Source organism: Parasteatoda tepidariorum, chromosome 8 (genome assembly GCF_982258835.1).
Source record: "Parasteatoda tepidariorum strain Cologne lab strain chromosome 8, Ptep-v5.0, whole genome shotgun sequence".
NCBI lineage: Eukaryota > Metazoa > Arthropoda > Arachnida > Araneae > Theridiidae > Parasteatoda > Parasteatoda tepidariorum.
The window spans coordinates 86,724,447-86,745,133 of record NC_141762.1 but is presented as its reverse complement, the minus strand read 5'-3'; the positions used below and the strand labels follow the sequence as shown (position 1 = coordinate 86,745,133).

At 31.8% G+C, this 20,687-nt stretch overlaps 1 protein-coding gene across 2 annotated transcripts in view; it reads left to right on the top strand.

Annotated features, from left to right (window-relative positions):
• LOC107456948 (fibronectin type-III domain-containing protein 3A) overlaps positions 1 to 20,687 on the top strand; it is a 112,794-nt gene that overhangs the window by 51,042 nt on the left and 41,065 nt on the right. For both annotated transcript variants that reach the window (XM_043044811.3, XM_043044810.3), the window contains exon 2: positions 5,886 to 6,046. In XM_043044811.3, the coding sequence (XP_042900745.2) occupies positions 5,886 to 6,046 (161 nt within the window). The remainder of the gene's footprint in view (positions 1 to 5,885; positions 6,047 to 20,687) is intronic.

The window sequence follows — 20,687 nt, the reverse complement described above, 5'->3', positions numbered from 1 at the left end:
TCAACACGATTAATTTTAGATTTTAATTAATTTTATGTATAATATAATATAATATAATATAATCTATAATATATAATATAATATAATATAATATAATATAATATAATATAATATAATATAATATAATATAATATAATATAATATAATATAATATAATATAATATAATATAATATAATATAATATATATTTTTTTGGTATATTATAAGTATGCATTTTTTCTTCTTGTGAAGTATAATTTTTTTATTGTTAATATTTTCTAATTACTTGTTATACAACTGAGAATAATATCAAAAATATAAAAAATTACTTTTAAACAAATTTCTTTATGCATTAGTTATTCTTTCACACTGCAATCATTTTGACTGCTTTTGGGCAATATAGGTATTTCTGTCTTTCCTAGTGTTAAGCAAGATTTGTGTTCGCTGTTATTTCTAGTTATTTCGTTTACATATAATAGAAAATTTATTAATTATTAAAAACGTGTCTTAATATTTTCCATTTTTAATTACCTAATCAGGGGTCTGTTTAGAAGAAATTTGGGTCCGTTAACGGACCCTTCACAAAATATCTTTTCATAAAAACGGACCCTTCACAAAATATCTTTTCATAAAAACGGACCCTTCACAAAATATTTTTACATAAAAACGGACCCTTCACAAATTTGTTTATCTTCATTATTGTTTCGTTAATCGAATAAACCCTTCCCAGGAAGGAGGGGGGAGGGAAAGAAAGACAGATGTAAACGAACTAAATTTTGTCTTCGGCAGACGATTCTTCCTTTATTCGTCCGAAATTAATATTCTGCGCTCAGCAGTATAGGCTAAATACCAAATATTTGTATGTTGCATCGCTAATTTAGTAGCTGCAATTGCTGTTTATTTTTTAAAATTTAATTATTTTATTTATAATTTTACAGTGTTGAGCATAATCTTGTATGTCTTTACAATATAAAAACTCCTTGAAAAAGTTTTTTTGCAATAACAAGACCCTATTTGCACAAGCTCACAAAAGCGGACCCTGGTTGAAAGAATGCGATTTTACGTTTATTTTATATTGACAAATTACGAGTAATTTTTTTCACAATTTTACAATAAACGGACCTTTCACAAAATGTCTGGACAGACCCCTGCTAATTCAATAATTACACATTGAACTTAAGAATACTTTTTATCTCCTACTATTCTAATTCTAGAGTTCTTTTTAAAAACCACACAGCTGATGAATAATTCAGTAATCATTTACATATATCTGCTATCCCGTGATATGTATGCTTTAACATTGATTCGGGTATGTTGTCCCGTATCATTTCTCACGCTCTTCCTCTTTACCTGTTGTTTATTTGTATATATATCATTTCGATATCCTATTTTTTTTTTATCTCGTGAGATAGTGAAAATATTTCTTATGACCGGGGTTATCTCTCGCGTGACAAGGAAATGAAATTAGTTGCAAATTTTTTCACCTTCGCGATATTTCTTTAATGTGTGCCTGACTTTAAGCATGCATGACTTCTGAATTTTATCTCTTTTTCAGAACTTCTGGATTGTGTCGAATCATGGGGCTTATAAATAGCACATGCTTCAGATTTTTACGGAGACGATTTTATTTTTTCCCGTGATGTTATGAAGTACGGGGATATTTTTAAAAGTCCAGAATATTATTTTCTCAGTTTTATTGAGCTTGCAGAGATCTTATGATCTTAAATGGTTAGTCGTCCCTTTGTTCCCTCTTATATGCTATAAAAATATTCAAATTTTGAAAACGAAAGGAGAAAATAAAAGATAGTCGTTAACTCTTAGACGCGTTGTTGCTTAGAAATATTTAAAATTATATAACAATTCCAGGATGTCTAGCCATTTTGACAACCTGAAAAATTCCGAGAAATTTAAAAATTTTAAGGAATTCAGTTTTTCTTTTAGCGCAATTTTAAATCTTAAATTTTTTAAAACGAGAAAAAACATTGTATTTCCAGGGGTCTGTTTAGAAGAAATTTTTGTCCGTTAAACTTCACAAAATATCATTTCATAAAAACGGATCCTTCACAAAATATTTTAACTTGAAAACGGACCCTTCACAAAATGAATTTTCTTTTAATCAGGCCCTTCACAAATGTGTTTATCTTCATTATTGTTTTGTTAATCGAATAAACCCTTCCCAGGGGGAAAAAAATGAATTAAGTTTTGTCTTCGGCAGACGCTTCTTCCTATATTCGTCCGCAATGAATATTCTGCGTTCAGCCAGTATAGGCTAAATACCAAATATTTGTAAGTTGCATCTCTAATTTAGAAGCAGCAAGTCCCGCAGTGGACTGATCGTTAAGACACGGTTCCCAGCAGATTACCGCAGTCAAGCATCACTGGCTACGGTCAGTGTGCGGGTGGGTGACCACTTGGATCAGTCTGCGTAGGGACCGAGGGTGTGCGGTATGGGTCCTCGTTAAACTGTGCTACCGTAAAGTGCTCGACTTCGCGCGCAGGTCGTCGGGCTACCGAAGCGGAGGTGCCATCCCCTCCGCAGAGGATCAAAATTGTGATGGCATGTCTTCGGATCATCTTCCGGGATGTTTCCCAGACCGTCGCCAATAGCCCATTGTGCAGCTCTAGTGCGACGTAAATTAACAACAACATTTAGAAGCAGCAATTGCTGTTTATTTTTGAAAATGTAATTTTTTTTTCTTGTAGTTTTACAGTGTTGAGCATAATCTTGTATCTATTTACAATTTAAAAACTCCTTGAAAAAAAGTTTTTTGCAATAACAAGACCCTATTTGCACAAATTCATAAAAACAGGACCCTGGTTGAAAGAATGTGACTTAACGTTTATTATATTCACAAATTACGAGTAATTTTTTCACAAATTTACAAAAACGGGCCTTTCACAAAATGTCTGGACAGACAGACCCCTGATTTCACTTTTTTGAGCAATTATTTTTTCCATTGTAGTCCTTTCTTGTAATCTTTGCATTTAGTTTATTTGGTGTGTTGTAAGGAAAACACTTCTAGTTGAATTTGTTCTTTTAATTTGTACACATTCATTTATAAAGTACATCTGTTTATTAGTAAATGCTCATTATAAAAATAAGGAAATATTTGTTGAAAAACATTATTTTTATTCAAGTTCACGTAAAAAAATTTTTTATAACTTTTGTATTCATTACGTAATTTTCTTAATTTATTTTTCGATGTGTTAAAAGTAAATACATTTTTTTAATTGTAAATTTTAATATTACTATTTTAATTCATTTAAGTAAAAGTGAAAGAAAAAGCCTAATATTAATTAAGCACGTACTGTTTGAGTTTAATTTAAATTTGTGGGGTTGATTTCTTACTCATACATCGTTGGCGGACCTTGGCGTCTGATAAGGTTCCGTTGGTCTGTAGTGGGCTGTGTAGATTTTATACTTCTCATTATTTTACTAATTGTTAATCTTAAGAAAATTTCTTGTGAGAAGTGACTATGGAATATTTTCATAGTAGGCTGAAAAATTTTATTCGGATCTTAGCCAAACACTTCGACTACAATAAATACGACTTATACACTTTGTCTACAATAAATATGCTATGAGCCGAAAGCCATGTTCAGGTGACAAAGGGAGAAACTTTGATTTTAGTGCTTTAATTCGGAAATTTTAGCGTTTAATAGTGGCACTTCATTTTTAAATTTTTTAATGAGTACAACCTTTTTTCAATTTAGATTCAAATATTACGTAAGCATTTTTTGCTAATTTTAGAGTCTCTCTTACGTTATCAGAAAATTTTAGAAATTAGTTACCCACTTGATTTTTTTCTAATGGATTTTTTTCAATAAACGAAATTTAATTTTCTTATATCCCCTTCTTAATGAGCATAAGCTAAATGTAAACTCTCGTTTACGTATGTAATCTTTGTTCTGCTTTCCTAAACTGGACGTGGTTTCAGCGGGCAATTTATTAATTTTCTTTAACTTTGTTTTTCGAAGCTATTTCGCCAAGGAAAATGAAAATGCCACAATTTAAATATCTTTCACTTGAAGAGAGAGCAAAACGATGATTTTAAACTATATATATCATATTGCTGTGAAGAATTTTCTGGGCTTTAGAACGGACGAATAACTTTAATTATTTTTGAAGTAATTGAACTTTTTTATAAATCGCCAATTTGGCGACCTAGAAGAAAATTACCAAAATCACTGGCTTGTTCTCAGTTTATGCAAATGTTTATGAGCACAGATAATGCAGCATTTGAATAGGTTTTTAAATATTAAAAAATCATACCAGAAACGCTTTTTATTTTCTTAAAACTGTGAATTTTGTCCATATTGACGTTTAGCGCCATTTGCAGACTAAGCATTGATAGCGCTAGTTTTAGATAGGCTAAATTTGTCCTAACAGTAATGAGTTACTGTTGCAAACTCACAGTAGCAAAAAAAGCGTTATTCCATCTAACAACAAAGTCTTCGAAAAACAAATTAACTTAAAACATTTCTTACTAAGTTTAATATTTTTTTTTTGGGGGGGGGGGCATATATTTATGTAATAAGTGTGTGTGCCTCTTTGAAGTTAGTAAAGAAGAATATTGTATTGAAGCTTTATGTTTTACTTCAGAAGATTTTTCCTTTTTTCATTTGGCGTTCTCTCCAGACAAGGTCAGAAAACCCACGCGAATTCCATTTGTCAAAGATGGATGGATGTCTGTCCGACATATCTTTTTTCTCTCGCTCTCTTATTTAGAACAGTTTGGTTTGTGAGATATCAGCGTTTGATTCCGTGGGAATATAAAATAAAGGTTTAACTTGGTCACTGTGTCTGCAATAAAAATTTTATTTACTGTTGTATTAATATAATTTTTTTTTTAAAAAAAGACGCTTACACTTTTACTTATTTTTGATCTTATGATGTGATTTTTAGGCACCGAGATGCTATCTTAATGATTCATCAACTTAATTATTCTATTTCATAATGCAGACGACAATTGTTATTACGAGGTAGGACACAAACACGTTTTTACACCAAATAATCCGGTTGAAACTTATCATTTCCTTAATGCTACTTTTAGTTTTCTTCAATAATTTCTGGAAACTATTGCGTGATTTTAAAATCTTTCAGAATGTAGTTAAGAAACCCATTAGTCGAAAGATAATCTGTTATACAAGAAAAAGAATAAGAACGTGGATTTTCTGAAATTAAAGGTTATTGGTCTCCTAACTTTCTTCCCCTAGGGGCGTCATCCACCCCTCCAAGGGTTAAGACCTAATTTGTAAAGACATAATTTAGGTAAGAAGACCATCTCAGACCACTAACTTTAGGCATTTAAGAAAAACTATTCATTTTTCTCGGTTATATTTATTGTGAGACATTTTGACTCAGAGTGCCTATTAGTTCATTCCAACATGTTTTAGTTATTAACTAATCACAAGTTTTATATCTGAAGTAGCCAGTGGGTTATATATCCATCCTGTCCCTTATTGTAAGTTTTTATGGCAAATTTTTAACTACAAATAAAATGTTCCGTTTCATTATTTTCATCAGTCTTGTTTCATCTAAAAATAAAAAATGTGTATCAATTGTATTTTAAAACTTGCCAAGAACCTAGTCTTGATACATGTCAAGTCTGCTATGCAGTCTGGAATAGAGATGTTGGTGGGGCGTAGTTTAATGACCCCTCTTTGCTTTTAAGATTACGTTAAAGCTACGTAATTTCAACGCTAGATTCAAAAACTAAAATGAAATAAATAAACCACAGCACTGAAAAAGTAGCAAGTCGGATAACACTTTATTTGCTTGAGTCATTGAAAAACTTATTGAGGGTAATGAATTAGAAGAAAATCTTAATGAAAGTTTACAATTAAAAAAATATTGTATTTTGTTATCGATGTTTTTTATTAACAGTGTTCCTTTTTATTTCTAGGGCCCGGAGTGCGCATGGTGCAAAACAACAGTACAGGTCCCTTACCTGTACAGCTGCAGGTTCCTCCTGGACACGTAGTACATCAAGTAGTGGACGAGAATGGAACAGTTCGTCACTATTTACTCTCACCTCCCATGCCATTGCCGGTCGGAGGACACTACGTAAGTTTTTTTCTCATTATATTTTTGAAATCTAAACCTACAGGTGTTCGCATTGTGTCTTTCTTCTCCGAAGTTTGTGATTTAGAAATTTTGCCAAATATAAAGGACGTTAAAATTGAATGAATATTTTATAGACAAATTTGTAAATGAAAATAAATGCCTTTTTTATTATTGTAAATCTTTGGTTGCATTGTAGATCTTACTCTTTGTAAATAGAATGGGCGTCCCAAGGTTACGCGATTTACTCACTCTCCACACTTTCCCCCTCCCTCCGTTACCATGGTTTTGGTAAATCTTGCTCCCCCTACCCTCCTCCGCGGCATCTTTTCCAACTTTTACTGAAGCGTACTGTAAAGAAAAGGCAAGATTTTCTGAAATCATGGTTACAGAGACAGGGAGAAAATTGCGTAAGTTTGAGACAGCAGTCAAGGAACCGTTTAGAAGAAATTTGGGTCCGTTGACGGACCCTTCGCAAAATATTTTTTCATAAAAACGGACCCTTCACAAAAGATTTTAACTTAAAAACGGAGCCTTCACAAAATGATTTTTCTTTTAATCGGACCCTTCACAAATTTGTTTATCTTCATTATTGTTTTGTTAATCGAATAAACCCTTCCCAGGGCAGAAAACAAGAAAGATGAATGTAAACGAATTAAGTTTTGTCTTCGGCAGACGATTATTCCATTATTTGTCAGAAATGAATATTCTGCGTTCAGCAGTATAGGCTTAATACCAAATATTTGTCTGTTGCATCTCTAATTTAGAAGAAGCAATTGCTGTTTATTTTTGAAAGTTTAATTTTTTTTTTAATTGTAATTTTACAGTGCCGAGCATAATCTTGTATCTATTTACAATTTAAAAACTCCTTGAGAAAGGTTTTTGCAATAATCGAACCCTATTTGCACAAATTCACATTAGGAGGACCCTGGTTGAAAGAATGTTAGTAATTTTTTTTCATAATTTCGCAAAAACCGGACCTTTCACAAAATGTCTGGACAAACCCCTGGCAGTTCTATTTACAAAGAGTATGAAATGAAGAACAGTATAAAACAAAATTAATCTTGAAAATTGTTAGCCTCAGTACCCGTCTTTTTTTAAATCGTATAATAATTTTCCTACAAATTTCAAATATCTCCCTACAAAATTTTTTTCTTTTCCAATTGACATAGAAATTATTATTTGCATAATGAAATGGTTATTTCCCCGTAACAAATTTTTCAGACGTTTAATAATTTCGTCATTTTTGTTAAAAGTTACCTCTCATAAAGACAGTTGGGATAAAAGTCATGTTAAAAGTTACCTCTGGCGTGTGCTTGTTATTGATATTACTCGCATTATTTATTTCTGTCTTGGCGCAAAATATGTGAAGGGCAAAATTTCTGCTTCAAACACTCCTTTCTAATACTTTATTTTTAATCTTTTGAACTTTCATAAATAAGTTTTGTAACATTTACTTAAATTACTGCAAAATATCAATATAGCTGCAAAAATATCAAATATGACGAAATTTCTACTATAGCGAATTTTTCAATTGGGAATTAATCGATTGCGAGATACTTTACTTTTTTTGCTTGAAAACTTAAGAGATTGTCAGCCGATCAATTGTGCAATTTATGGTTGATTTAACAGCAATAAATTAAATCTTGTCTGTGTTTTGTAGTACGCCTATTTACAAACAAAATTTAAGCTTTCAATAAAGGTTTTTTTTTTTTTTTTTTTTTTTTTTTTAAATTAGGGATGGGCTACTGTGTTAGCCATCGAACATGAACCGTACTTTACATAATTTTTTTTTATTAACAGCAGAAATTTCCAGCAGAATGGAATGTTTCATTGCTGTTTTCTGATTTATAGTAGTCCGAGCTCCCCCTTCTTTTCTTGTTTAAACCATCGGTTCCATTATTATTCTTTGGAGATTAACAGCAACTGTTCTGAAACTGATCAGTCGTTATAACTAATCGCTGTTTTCTAACTAACAGAACTATCTGTTTCTAAGCTGTGTGTCGTTATTTTCGAACTACGGCAACGTTTGTTGCTGCTTGTTCTGATTATTTGCAGCTTAGCTCTTTCATAATTATTTTGTGACTAATAGCAGTAGCTCTACCTTTCGTCTTTAATTTAGAAATTAATTATTATTTTGAGTTATAGCAGTCTTTGAAACTTTAATTTTTTGATTTCAGAGTGCTAGTTCTTTAGTTAAGCAGTCAGTCCTTCGTTACTGTATAATTAATGTCAGCAACTATTCCAGTTCGTCGCTGTTACTAGTAGCAATTGTACCATTGTTATTTTATAATTATGGCGGGCATTTGTTATAAAGTCATAACCATCGTTAACTATAAATAGCTACTAATCCTGTTCGTCAGTATTTCCTTACAAGCAGCAGTTGTTTTTTCTTCATTTTCTGATAGGAAAATAATGATTGATCCATTGTTATATTTCGACAAATATCAGCAACTGTTTCTAAGTTTTTCCATGAAATATTTTTTCCCTATGTCCACCCGATTGACTCTCGTCATTCAGGTATCAGTAGGGCAGATTTGTTGGCCACTCTTTCAGGGGCACCATATCAGGTGGCCCTAAGTTGCACCCACAGTAAGGACAGATAGTATAGAGCAGGGGTGGCGAACCTTTATACACCAACGTGCCATTTTCTCTAAAAAATTGCTTAATGAGGTCATAGACGTGCCGACAAATAATTTTGACTTCGTGATTATTGGGAAAAGAATAATACTAATTACTATCAACTCAAAACTCTTTATTTACATTGAAAAAAAAATACATTTTGCAATGTCTCAGTTATACAAGTAATTCAACTTAAAGTAGCATCAGTGTGACTTCTGTTGTTGCAGATTAGATGACCAATAACTTATATTAGGTTGTAAGATGCTAGTTTAAGCAGGACTGTTGATTTTTTGCTAGTTATTTATTGTTAACTTGTTTTTTACTGTTAATAATTGTTTTTTAGAATAAATTTTTTTATTAATAATTGTTTATTATTTTGTTTATTATTTTGTTTGTTTTTTGTGAATTTTAATTTAGTTGTTACATATGCTTCATAGCGTAATAACATTTGTGTAATAACAATTCATAGTGTAACAACAATTGTGATCGGTGGAGTGCCCAAAATATCGTGTCGCGTGCCATAAATGGCACGCGTGCCATTGGTTCGCCATCCCTGGTATAGAGAATGAGACCTTTCTGATGTGAGGTCAGCTCCCTGACCACTACACAGCCCAGTCGGCGATTCCATCGTTATTGTTAATTTAATAATGATCGTTCTCATTGGTCAAAGAATCACGATATAAAACACATATAGTTATTTTCGGACCAATAATGAGCTTAATTTTCAAACTGTTACTAGGATCTATTATTTAGGAACAGTCATAATTTTAATTAACTACCAGAATATGTTACTTAAAATAACTTTAATCCCTTTTCCATTCTTACGCAGTAATGGAATGAATAATTAATCTATGTCATTTTTTGAGATTCAACTGATGAATGGCCTACATTGTGGGAATTAAAAAAACTACCGTGATTGAGGAAAATATTCTCTGAAAAAAAATTCTAACAGCAGGTTCCTAGGAAGGACATAATGGAAATGTTGAAGGCCAAGGTCTTCCGTAGAATATTTATTCAGCAGCTTAACTGGTATTAAATATTGATTTGATTATGAAAACAGATGGTTCACTCAAACAATGAAAAGTCTCTTTCGTCATATGAATTGCTATTTTGCACCTCACGCATGTTCATTTATTTGTTCTAATAACTCTTCTTTCCTTATAACTGGAAAAAAAATCTTCTTTTTGTAAATCTTCTTATTGTTGGTAATGTAGGTGAGCAGCTTGAAATACAATCGATAATTTTATATTTTCTCTTCCTCTTGACTTTTTTTTTTAAATTGTATTTCAAACATATTTAATGCGATATACGAAATTAAGTTGTATTTATTTGCTGAAAACTGACGTAATTGCTTAAATATTCTAATGTTATAAAGAGGAATAAAAAACGTAAATAGACATTTTCGTTTTATTGAAATAGGAAGAGAGGGAGAATTGATTTTTTTAAAATATACATTCTGAATATTCTGAAGTAGTATGAATACATGTAATAGTATGAATAGTATGTATGCATGTAATAGTATGAATGAATAGTCTGAATATTAAGAACAGTAAAACATTGAATGCTGTGTTATAAACTATAGTATTATAATACATTTTTGCTACATTGTAGTTCCTATATTAATCACGCGCCGAGAAGTATTATGTAAGAACATAACATTTTAACGGGGAGAGGCTTTTTTATTGTTGCTAATGAGGATATGTATATGAGCAATACTTACGTCATCCAGAGGATACAGCACTCGCCTTCCAACGCGATAAACTTGGTTCGAATCCCAGTGGTGGCTGATCGATACGAATTCCGCAACTGGGTCCCAGCGACCGCAGTGCTGACATAAAATATCCTCGGTGGTAGATGGATGGATCATGGGTTAGAGTCCTCTTGCCGTCAAGCTTACCGTGAAATGTTTTCGTAGTTTTCCTCTCCATTTAACGCAAATGCAGGTTAGTTCCATCACAAAGTCTTCCATGAAGGCTAGTTTGTCCCAACGATTGATCCAGGAGTTCCCTTGTCTTCTGGGTTGGGTTTAAAATTATAAGGCTATGAGTTGAACATTGATAATCGTTAACTCAGAATTAAGTCGTCTGTTCAACGTGTGTTTTGAAAAAAATACTTACGTCAGGCACTTTAGTTTGTGTTGAGCACTTATAGGGTAAATATAATTTATTTATGGTACTTTATCATTAAAGAACTAAAAAACTGGGGCGCAAATTTCCTGCCTCTCTAGGCTTATGGGGGCAATCCCAAATTCAAACACATACATCCTGCCTCTTTTCAGAAAACAACTTTATATATATATATATATATTTGAAAGCTATCGTGTTATGCTGCTTTGTATATCTCAGCCTTGAAGACTGCACGCTCGTACCTCAAAAAGCAACTTCGATTTCACCCATAGTGGCATCCTGTTAAAGAACCATATCCTTAAGGGGTCACAGTACCCAAAAAATGACAAAAATACCAAAAAATTTTTTATTGCTTATAATAAAACTTCAAAGTATTTCAAATGTACAGAAAAAAATTCATCTCTCTATCTACATTTTTAAAAAAGTTATGAATGATTTTAAATTGCTCTAATACAGAAACTTGCTCAGCAGTCTGACTTTAAAGTGCTTTCTCACATAGATGATAATTTTGTGTCTTCATCTTAATTAAATCCCTAAGGAATTTTTTCTATTTAAGATAAAGCTTTGAAGTAAACTTTTTTATCTTGAGAATAATACACTTAATTAAACTGTGCATGGAATAAGCATTTTATGAGGTATTACAATTTTTACGGCAATTTTTACAATTACAATTTTTACAATTACAATTTTTATATATACTTAATACTTAATAATTTTTACAATTTTTATATATACTTAACAGGAATTTTTAGCCTTTTTTTCTACTTTTTTAGAAAATAATCTATAAAAAATTTTCTAATTGAATAATCAACAAATGAATGCACAAAATTATTAAGATAAATATTGCAAGCACTATGAAAAAAACTTTTCTTGAAAATATGATAAAATAAAAAAGCCTTAGGGATTTAAAAATTTAGAATTTTTCCAACTTTTTTTAAAATTTTAAAAAAATTTAACAGTTTAATTACTTTTTGAAGATAAATTATTGATTATAACTTAAATGAGCATGTAAAGCATGCTCAAAATGAATGATTATACCTTTATTTTAAAAAATTTTCGCAAAGGTACTGTGACCCCTTAACTATGTTACATGAAAATTACGAACATATTTTTATTTGCATGGTTCGTAATTTAATAAATATTCAAAAACTATTTGCTTTCTTAGAATTGATCCTGAACACTTTTTTAGAAAAGCGTTTTTTCTCCTTATTAAATGGCTTAATCATACGTAACCAAAGTCTATCGATATTCTGATCTACACTATCTTATCTTTTTTTTTTTTATGAATAAATAATAACTTCAAATTTTTTTTTCTCCATTTTCAATAGTTTGAAATGAGTATGCAGTTAGAAAGAAAGATAACCTATTTTTTTTCTTCCTTCGCCGAATGAAGAAGCTGTTTTGGGCTGTCTAGTCACTGGCCCTCGTTCTACATAGAGCTTTGTCCGCAGATCCGGGTCCGCCGGCCAATGTTCTTCAGCTGTTACTTTCATCCTCAAGTTTTTTTCCCCCTTCTTTTTCTTTGTTTTTATATTCTAAAGTTAATGAACGGTGTCTGGTGACAACTTTTAGCTGGCATGCCAAGTTTGTTTTTTTTAGTAGATTTTTAAGCCGACCAATTATTAAAATACTAAATAATATGCTGAAAACTAAAATGAAAAAAAAGAGAAAAAAAACGTAGTCTTTATTTGTAGTTTATATATTATTACTTATAATTTAGATTTATGAAAAAAAAATATTCTAAATAATTTTTAATTTTTGCACTTAAGGAACTGTTTGAAGAGGCATGCCCAAATACACCAAAACACGAAGTAGCGAAATTTTTTTTGTAGCAACAATTTTCTGTCATAAAGCAAATGCAAATTTCATTATTAAATAAGGTCTTATGGAATAAGACAATGTCTTTTTTTTCTCCCCTTAGCTGGGGTCTGAAAACACAAATTCTTACTCCTTCTATAAATTTTTTTTTTTTTTTTTGCTGCTTAATGTAATGTTTGAGGATTGTATGTAAACCTGCATGAAGAACCTAAAATGTAACATATTTTTATAAAAATATGACTAACTATTGAAATACATTTGAAAAATAAAACTTAACATCGTAAAAAAAGCACAAATAAAAAAGAAACATTAGTTGTACAGGTTGTCCGAAAAGTGTGGACACATCTAGATATACACATAGGTTTAAAAACTTTAAAATGCAGTGATGAATTATTTTCATTAGATATATTCAATGTCCTTAACTAGAGCAATTTTCAAAGGGGGGATTTATATAATGAGGACTATATAATGCAGATATTTCTGCAATGTAAATACAGAATTTTTTTTTCTTTCTGAACATAGTATGAACCCGGGTTACTGTAGTTAATTATTTCGATTAAATTACAACAATTCAATAGAATTTTCTGAAAAATTCGCCTTCAGGTTCGGACAGTCGTGTCACTTTTTAAAATTTTTTTTTTTAATAATAATAATCTAACAACTTTATCCTGTAATTTAAAATCAAATCATTGTCCGTGGTTTCCCTGCTTTACCAAGGTGCTTACGTTTAGATAAGAATTTGTTTAGCTTGTTTCCGAACACACATATTCTCTTTTGAATATCGCTTTTATTATCAAACCATGTAAAATCACTGTACTTACTCCCAGAATACTGAAATCTATGTCTATAATTGTTGAAATTCAATTTATACTCGAATCCAATTTATACTTGTTGAAAATTTTCCCAGTTGAAGTCAGTAATTTGAAAAATATATTTGTAAGAACTATAAGAAAGATAACTGGATATTAATATATCGTATAATTGTATATTGCATAGTCGTATAATTGTATATAAACATCGTATTACAACAACATTATTTAGTGTTCAACAATTCATAAACAAGGAAACTGTTACAAATGAAGCATTTAATTAATTTGATCATCTTTTTAATTTAATTTTCATTTTAGCTGAACAAATTTGGTTTCTGAACTAATAAATCAAAAGGTAATAATTCTATCAAATCAATAATTCAAATTATAAACTTCAAGGCGTTTAAATTTAACAAATTAAGTTTGTGGTAATTTATTATTTAAATAATTGTTTTAACATTTATTCAAGTAATATTAGATATTCACATAATTATAAATATTTATCTAATCGATTTCCCGCCAAAAAAAATTTTTTTTTTCTTCTTTAAAACCAAAGGCGTAGTCTAGCAAATATTTTCGACTCAAAACAGCCCTGCCATAATTTGTTCTAAAATCCGATGTTTTGATGTAACGATAATTTTGCTCTTTTTCGTATTTTCCAATTACTTTTTATTCAAAAATTAGATGGTCAGTCACCTTATCAGTCGAAATGATCATGCCATCATTGATTTGTTACTCAATAGTCTTAGATCATAAATTTTCTTGAAAATGCAATGATACTTCGTGCATAAAATGGCATTAAAAAAGGTTATATTACGTTTACTTAGTTTCTTAATCTGACAACTTTGTTAGCTCAGATGTTCCGCTAAATTAATTTTCATCCAATGTCACTGGCTATCAAACTATTTATAGAGCTTGTGATTGGTTGACCGAGAAGTATGATTTAATGTTGTGTGTTTACCATGATGTCTATGATTTATGATTATTGAAAGTTATATTCGGATATGATATTTCTGCTTCTTTATTTGTTTTATTATTGATTTGAGAATATGCAATAACAAAATGCTATTCTCGTATTTCACTGTAAGCAAATGTAGACTCTTAATCGATATTATTAAAGGATCATTGAGTTTTTTTCGGTGTAACAAATAGGCACTTACCATTTTGAGGGACTTTCGCCAAATTATGACATAACTATTTTTATCATCCGACCTTGGATTTACTACCATTAATGTTCAAATCCTTGGTTGTGTGATTTTGAACCAAATCCGAATCCAAAAGACATTGGGACAAATAAGCCTACTTCAAGGACTTTTTGATGGAAATGTGCAGTTTTCGCGTTAACCCCCCTAGCATTTGTGTTACATGGCTAGAAAAATCATAAGACCTCCCACCGTTAGTCCGACGGCCAAGAAGATTTTAATATATGATCCGTCTACTTCTGAAGATGTTTTAAATCAGCACGGTGGTTGGTTTGAACCCAAAGCAAAATTCGAATCAAACAATATTCTAAGAACCTGGGAAGCGCTCTCGCTCCCCCTGAACCACCGTGCTCAGGCATATCTATCTTATTTTTACCGGCGTTGAGCAGCCTATTAAATACGGTGAAATGATCTCAGATCTCGGGGTTTCAATCATAACAAACGCCTTTTAACATAATATATATTTAATAACAAAAGGATGATGATAATGGTACAGTGTCATGGAGGAAACTGATTAGAAAACTAATGATTTTACATTACTGCTCAGAGCGCCATCTATTGAGTTTTAGAAATTATTATTAATATGGAGAAATATTATTAACTCAGCCAACCCAATTCTGAGTTATGATTATCAAAGTTCAACTCCGTAACCTTGTAATTTTGAACCCAGAAAACAAGGGAACTCCTGAATCGAGCATTGGGAGAAACTTGGGGGGAGAATTGGGGACTTTTTGATAAAACTAATTCCCAATTTGCTTTACACGAAGAAGAAAACCTATCAACGTTAGCCCGATGGCAAGGGGGTAAGAAACGAGCCTTCTATGATCCGTTTAGCATTGAGAATATTTTACGTCAGAACTGTGGTTTGTACGAGCCGGATGCAGTCATTGCTGGGATTCGATCCTGGATCACCTCATTGGGAGGCAAGCGCTCTATTTTCTGAGCCTCCGCAGCTCAGGCATTATGTATCATAGTTAATCACCATTCTAAATTATTTCGGTTGTACGATATTCATCAAATTTTTACAATATCGTTGTTACCAGTGTGTGGTTTGCAGCTCTTCTAAACTTAAAGTTCAAGTTCTAATTTTTCAGCTAAACGTCTGAGAGCTTCTAGTCAAGTGCCATGACCGCACTGTTCTGGCTAAAAGATGCGAATTCCCTTGACGTGCTTCAAGTGTCAATTACTCTAATAATATTTTGAAAGTCTATTTAAGTGATTACCAGTCACTGTTTGATACCGAAATAGGCTTATCGATATCTTATTCGGTGACAATCAATATTTGATCATCGCTCGATTAGTGTTTTGATATCAGAGGTCAAAAAAAGGTAATCGCGAATGAAATTTATTTTTTTCAATTGAAAAATATACATAAAAGCGGCTGATTTTGTTGTTAATCAGAGTTGCTGAAAATTTCTTCGAAATTTTTTAGGGAAAGACTTTCTGTTATCGCCCTGAATTAATCACATAGCTGATAGTCGGTTGTAATGTTTTCCATGTGCTGTTGTTTATTCTCTCTCGTCCTTGCTACTTTTTTTTTCTTCTCTTCTTCATTTCATAACTTGATGACTAAATTGTCGGGAGGGAGGGAAGAAAAAAAAACTTAGGCTCTGTTCCTACTCAAACTGTGCCGATTTTTTTTTTCTCTCGCCAACACCCACTTTTAGCCTTTGACGGATTGTTGTCGTCCCCCCATCGCGGTTTCTTACATAAAGGAGTTCAGCGGCCTGCGTCAACAAACCTGTGGCTCGTTTCAGAGAAACCTCTCAATTTGTTGACAAATTATACACGTATTTTCTCTCTTTCTTAAAAACGATTAGTTATTTATTTTTTACAAGCTCTTTAGTTGAGCTGGTGGGTTCTTTGTTGTGGGGAAGTCATTCACTCTATGATGATGTCACCCTATACATATGGAAGGGCTCAGGACACTATAATGATAAGCCACATTTTCAAACTGTGCAGAAGAACGTGATTGGTGAAAATATCACGGTTTCCATGAAATAGGATGTTTCTGTAGGAACTCCGGGAATGTGTAAAGTGTTAGGAAACAATACTAAGAGAGCAGTTTCATTTAAAAATGTCACATTTGTTGGAGAAGAAAGTATGGCTTATCATTATAATATCCCATGCCTCTCTTATATGTGGGGGAAATTTTCTTCTACTGTCACTGTTTAGAAGTTCCAGGATAATACCAGCACTATTTAATAACATATTTTATTCAGCAAAACAGCATCAACAATGGTATACAATTAACAAGCAGACAAACATTACATCTTCCATCCAGATCTCGTACGTAAAGCCAATTAAATATAGAAGTATTTGGGGAGGTTATCCAATGGATGCGCGCGTGCGCTAAAATTAAAGTTTCAGTTCGTATTTCTAAAAGTTTCACTTCGGATTTTAACTTACCACATCTACTACTTTGGAAGAACTTTTACTAGACTACTGGTACTAGACTTTATTAAAGTAGTACTACTACTTGACACTACTATTTTACTAGAAATTACTGCTTAATATTCACCTTTATTTGTAGGCGAAAGTTTGCTTCACTACCCGTGTGTCAATTTTCGGAAGTTCTTTTATAATATTCGAAACTTAGTATAGATGACCATTAAAAGTCAGATATGGGAGTAGCACCTGACTTAACACAATTTTTTTGTTTATTTTCTTAATGAATGTTTATTTATTTATTTATTTTTTTTTGGTAATATTTATGTGAACTTAAATGACGTAGTACCTTTTTTAAAAGATTTTTTTTAGTATGAGGTCCGGTACAATTTTATCCAATTAAATAATTTTATGCCTTACAGGGTTAAGACAACAACAAAAATAATTATATATTTTTAAAACAGTTAAATTTTTAATCTTAATTTTACTATGTTAATTCTTCCAGTCCTGAATGTTTTTTTCCATGAAACTTCTGCTGTATAACTGTTTTGTTTAGCTGCACAATGCTGGATGAATCAATTAAAATAAAGTGACTAAAAATTCTTTAAAAAATAATAGACATATTGAGAAATTACCATAAGTTTTTTTAACTATCCAAGTTTTGCTAGATTCAAAAAACCATAATATCCCTTATTTACATCTTATTATTATTATATGCATAAAATAACAAGGAATTTGAAAAAAAAAAATGTCCGAATGTTTTACAGGCAGCTAAGATTGCAAAATTTTAGTTAAGAGAAACTAAATTCAAACTTTTAACGTAAGGATTATATTGTAGTATGAGACTATTTATAAAAATTGTTATTAATCTATAAATATTTGCTTTACAGGTCTAAAATTTTACAGTTCAGTCGAAAATGAGAAATAAATTTAAATTAAAAAATGTCGATATTTCAATCGACTCATGCTAAAGTTTAGGAACTATGTCTCCTCACTGTATAAAATTTTTTATTGGACCATTTTTGGGATTCTTCGATTTAAAATAACTGTATCGGTCATTTTAAACAACTGTAAAGATTACGCATTCTTCTATTTATTTCGGTTTTTCCCACATTTCTTCGTTAAATTTTTTTATTTTTGTTTTTGATTACAATGTTTAAAATTTCATAGCTCAGTAGAATAATGAGGACTAATTTTAACTGAAAACGTCTTCGATATTTTTATGGAAGATGTTTTAAAATTTGGTATGGATATAGCTTATTGCATGATAATAAAGTATGCAAAACAAAAATGAAAGTGCCATTCACTGGCAAGACCAATTGCCAATAAATCCAATGTAGTCTGAACTTAAGGATAAAAGATGACAATGAAAGTGAGTCTTGTACAGTGTGTGTTGCCTCTAGTATGGTGTATGGTCACCCCTGACAGAGAGACAGCATGCACAACGAGTATGCGTGCTGTTAATACGGGAGTTAAGGAGGACTTGTGGAAGACCCTCCCATTCTTCCACCAGAGCAATTTTTAACTCCAGGATGGTTCTGGGGGGAGGATGGCGCATCGCAATAGCTCTCCCAAGAGCATCCCAAGCATGTTCAATAGGATTCAGGTCAGGTGATTTGGCTGGCCAATCCATTCGTTGAATATCCTCACTTTCCGAATACTCATCAACCATGAAAGCTCTATGTGGTCGCTCATTGTCGTCCATAAAAATGAACTCATGGCCAACAGCGCCCCTGAAAAGACGCACATAGGGCTCTAGGACCTCCTGCCTGTACCTCTGGGCATTCACGGAACCATTGTCAAACACATGGAGGGGTGTGCGGGTATCTTGCATGTGCAAATGAATGTGCGAAAATGCTTTCCATCTCTTAATTTTGTCCACCAGTGTATGTCCCTGTACTATATTAATTCTATTGAACTATTTTTGTCATTCTTATTGTTAAAAAACTGTATTGATCAATTTAAACAACTAGAAAGGGTAGTTATTCTTGCAGAAGAAGTTATTCTTACAGAAAGGGTAGTTATTCTTACAGGAATAAGAAACGGGAAAAAAGAATTTTTTTTCCCGTTTCTTATTCTGGTATTTCCCAAATTTCTTCCTGGAATAAACTGGTTTCTTTTGGGCGAAATCTTAACCCTGCTTATAGCAAATACAGTAGAGTCCCGATTATCCGACTTAATGGGGACCGCAACAAACTCGAATAACTGAAAAACTCGGTTAAAGCGAAGAGTATAAAAACGGAAAGAAAAAGAGAAGGTATAAATGTAATATATTTAAGAAATACAAAATGTATACGAGTATACCTCATACAATTCATATTATAATTAAAAAGCTTACTTAAAAACATTTAAAAAGCATACTTTACGAGAATTAAATTGTTTTTACTTAAAGTCCTTAATCGTTTTTCGTTCTACGTAACTTTGGCGCTTTTCTGTAGTAATGTTTCGCCTTTTTTAGGTATAACAGGATAGCTGGTGTCGCCTCTCTTTGTTGTTCTATATATTCAATAGTACATTCCATAGCTTTTAGTCCATCTGCATGAGAGATTTTTATATGTTGATTTTAATAATCACTGTCTTCATCATCTTCCCTAGATTCATTATCATTATTGACGATATTAACGATAGTTTCATCAGAGCAAGTTGTTGGATTTTGTTTTTCTGAGTGTTTGGGAGATAAAATTCAGATTTATTTTTCAGCGGTTTTTTTCAGAATAAACTAGAACAAAAAAAAATCCTTGAAATATTTGATAGCTCGCTTAAAGCTGAAACTCGGATAACCGGGGCTCGGATAATCGGGACTCTACTGTATCTAAATAAATAAATAAAGGAAAATAAAACAAAAATATTAATAAAGATTTGATTATTATTTTGTTTAATTAGGATCCCTCCTTCATGCTACCTTCTTGAGGATTATTATTTTTTGAATAAACCCAGTGAAATATTTCTGTATATTAAATAAGTAGAGAAGTGAAGGCTATACGATACACTTTGATTTATTGAGGATGTGAATAAGAAGAAGGAATGATATAATGTGCTGTACAGGGTGTAATAACCTTGAAACATTCAAGATATTCATTCAGTCACTGATGTGCATTATTTTTTTCTTTTGCTCTGAATGGGTACTTGTTGATCAGTGTCGCCAGACACCCTTTTCCAGAGAAAACTTTTCTTTTTCTTTCTACCATCATGGTTATGTCATGTGCATCTTCAATTTATGAAACAGTATTTTTATTTTTAAAATGTCATGTTGCTTTCGTAGGCGACAATTATGAAGAGGTTGCGTAGTCTATTTTTTTTTCCTGAGATGGTTTTGGGGAAACCAGAGATTTTCGCTGAAAGAAGATGAGAGATGTATTAAATTAATGGGTCATTAATCTGATATGAGGCGGAGCAGTTGACACTAGATGCTGGTCGAGATTCCTGAAAAATAGGTCAACTTATGGGATTTTTCCTGCTTTTTGTTGAAAAGAAGGATTTTTTTTTTAAAAATGCTAATTTAGCAAGCATTGGAGATTTAAAAGTATTGCTCTTCGTTGTCCCTGAAATGTCAAATTTTATAATAAATGCTCGAAGGTATCGGATTTTCAAAATTATAAGCATAAGGCTCAGTCGGGATTTGAACCCGGACCTCTTGTATCCGAAGCGAGAATTATACTCCTAGACTCACCGAGCCTCA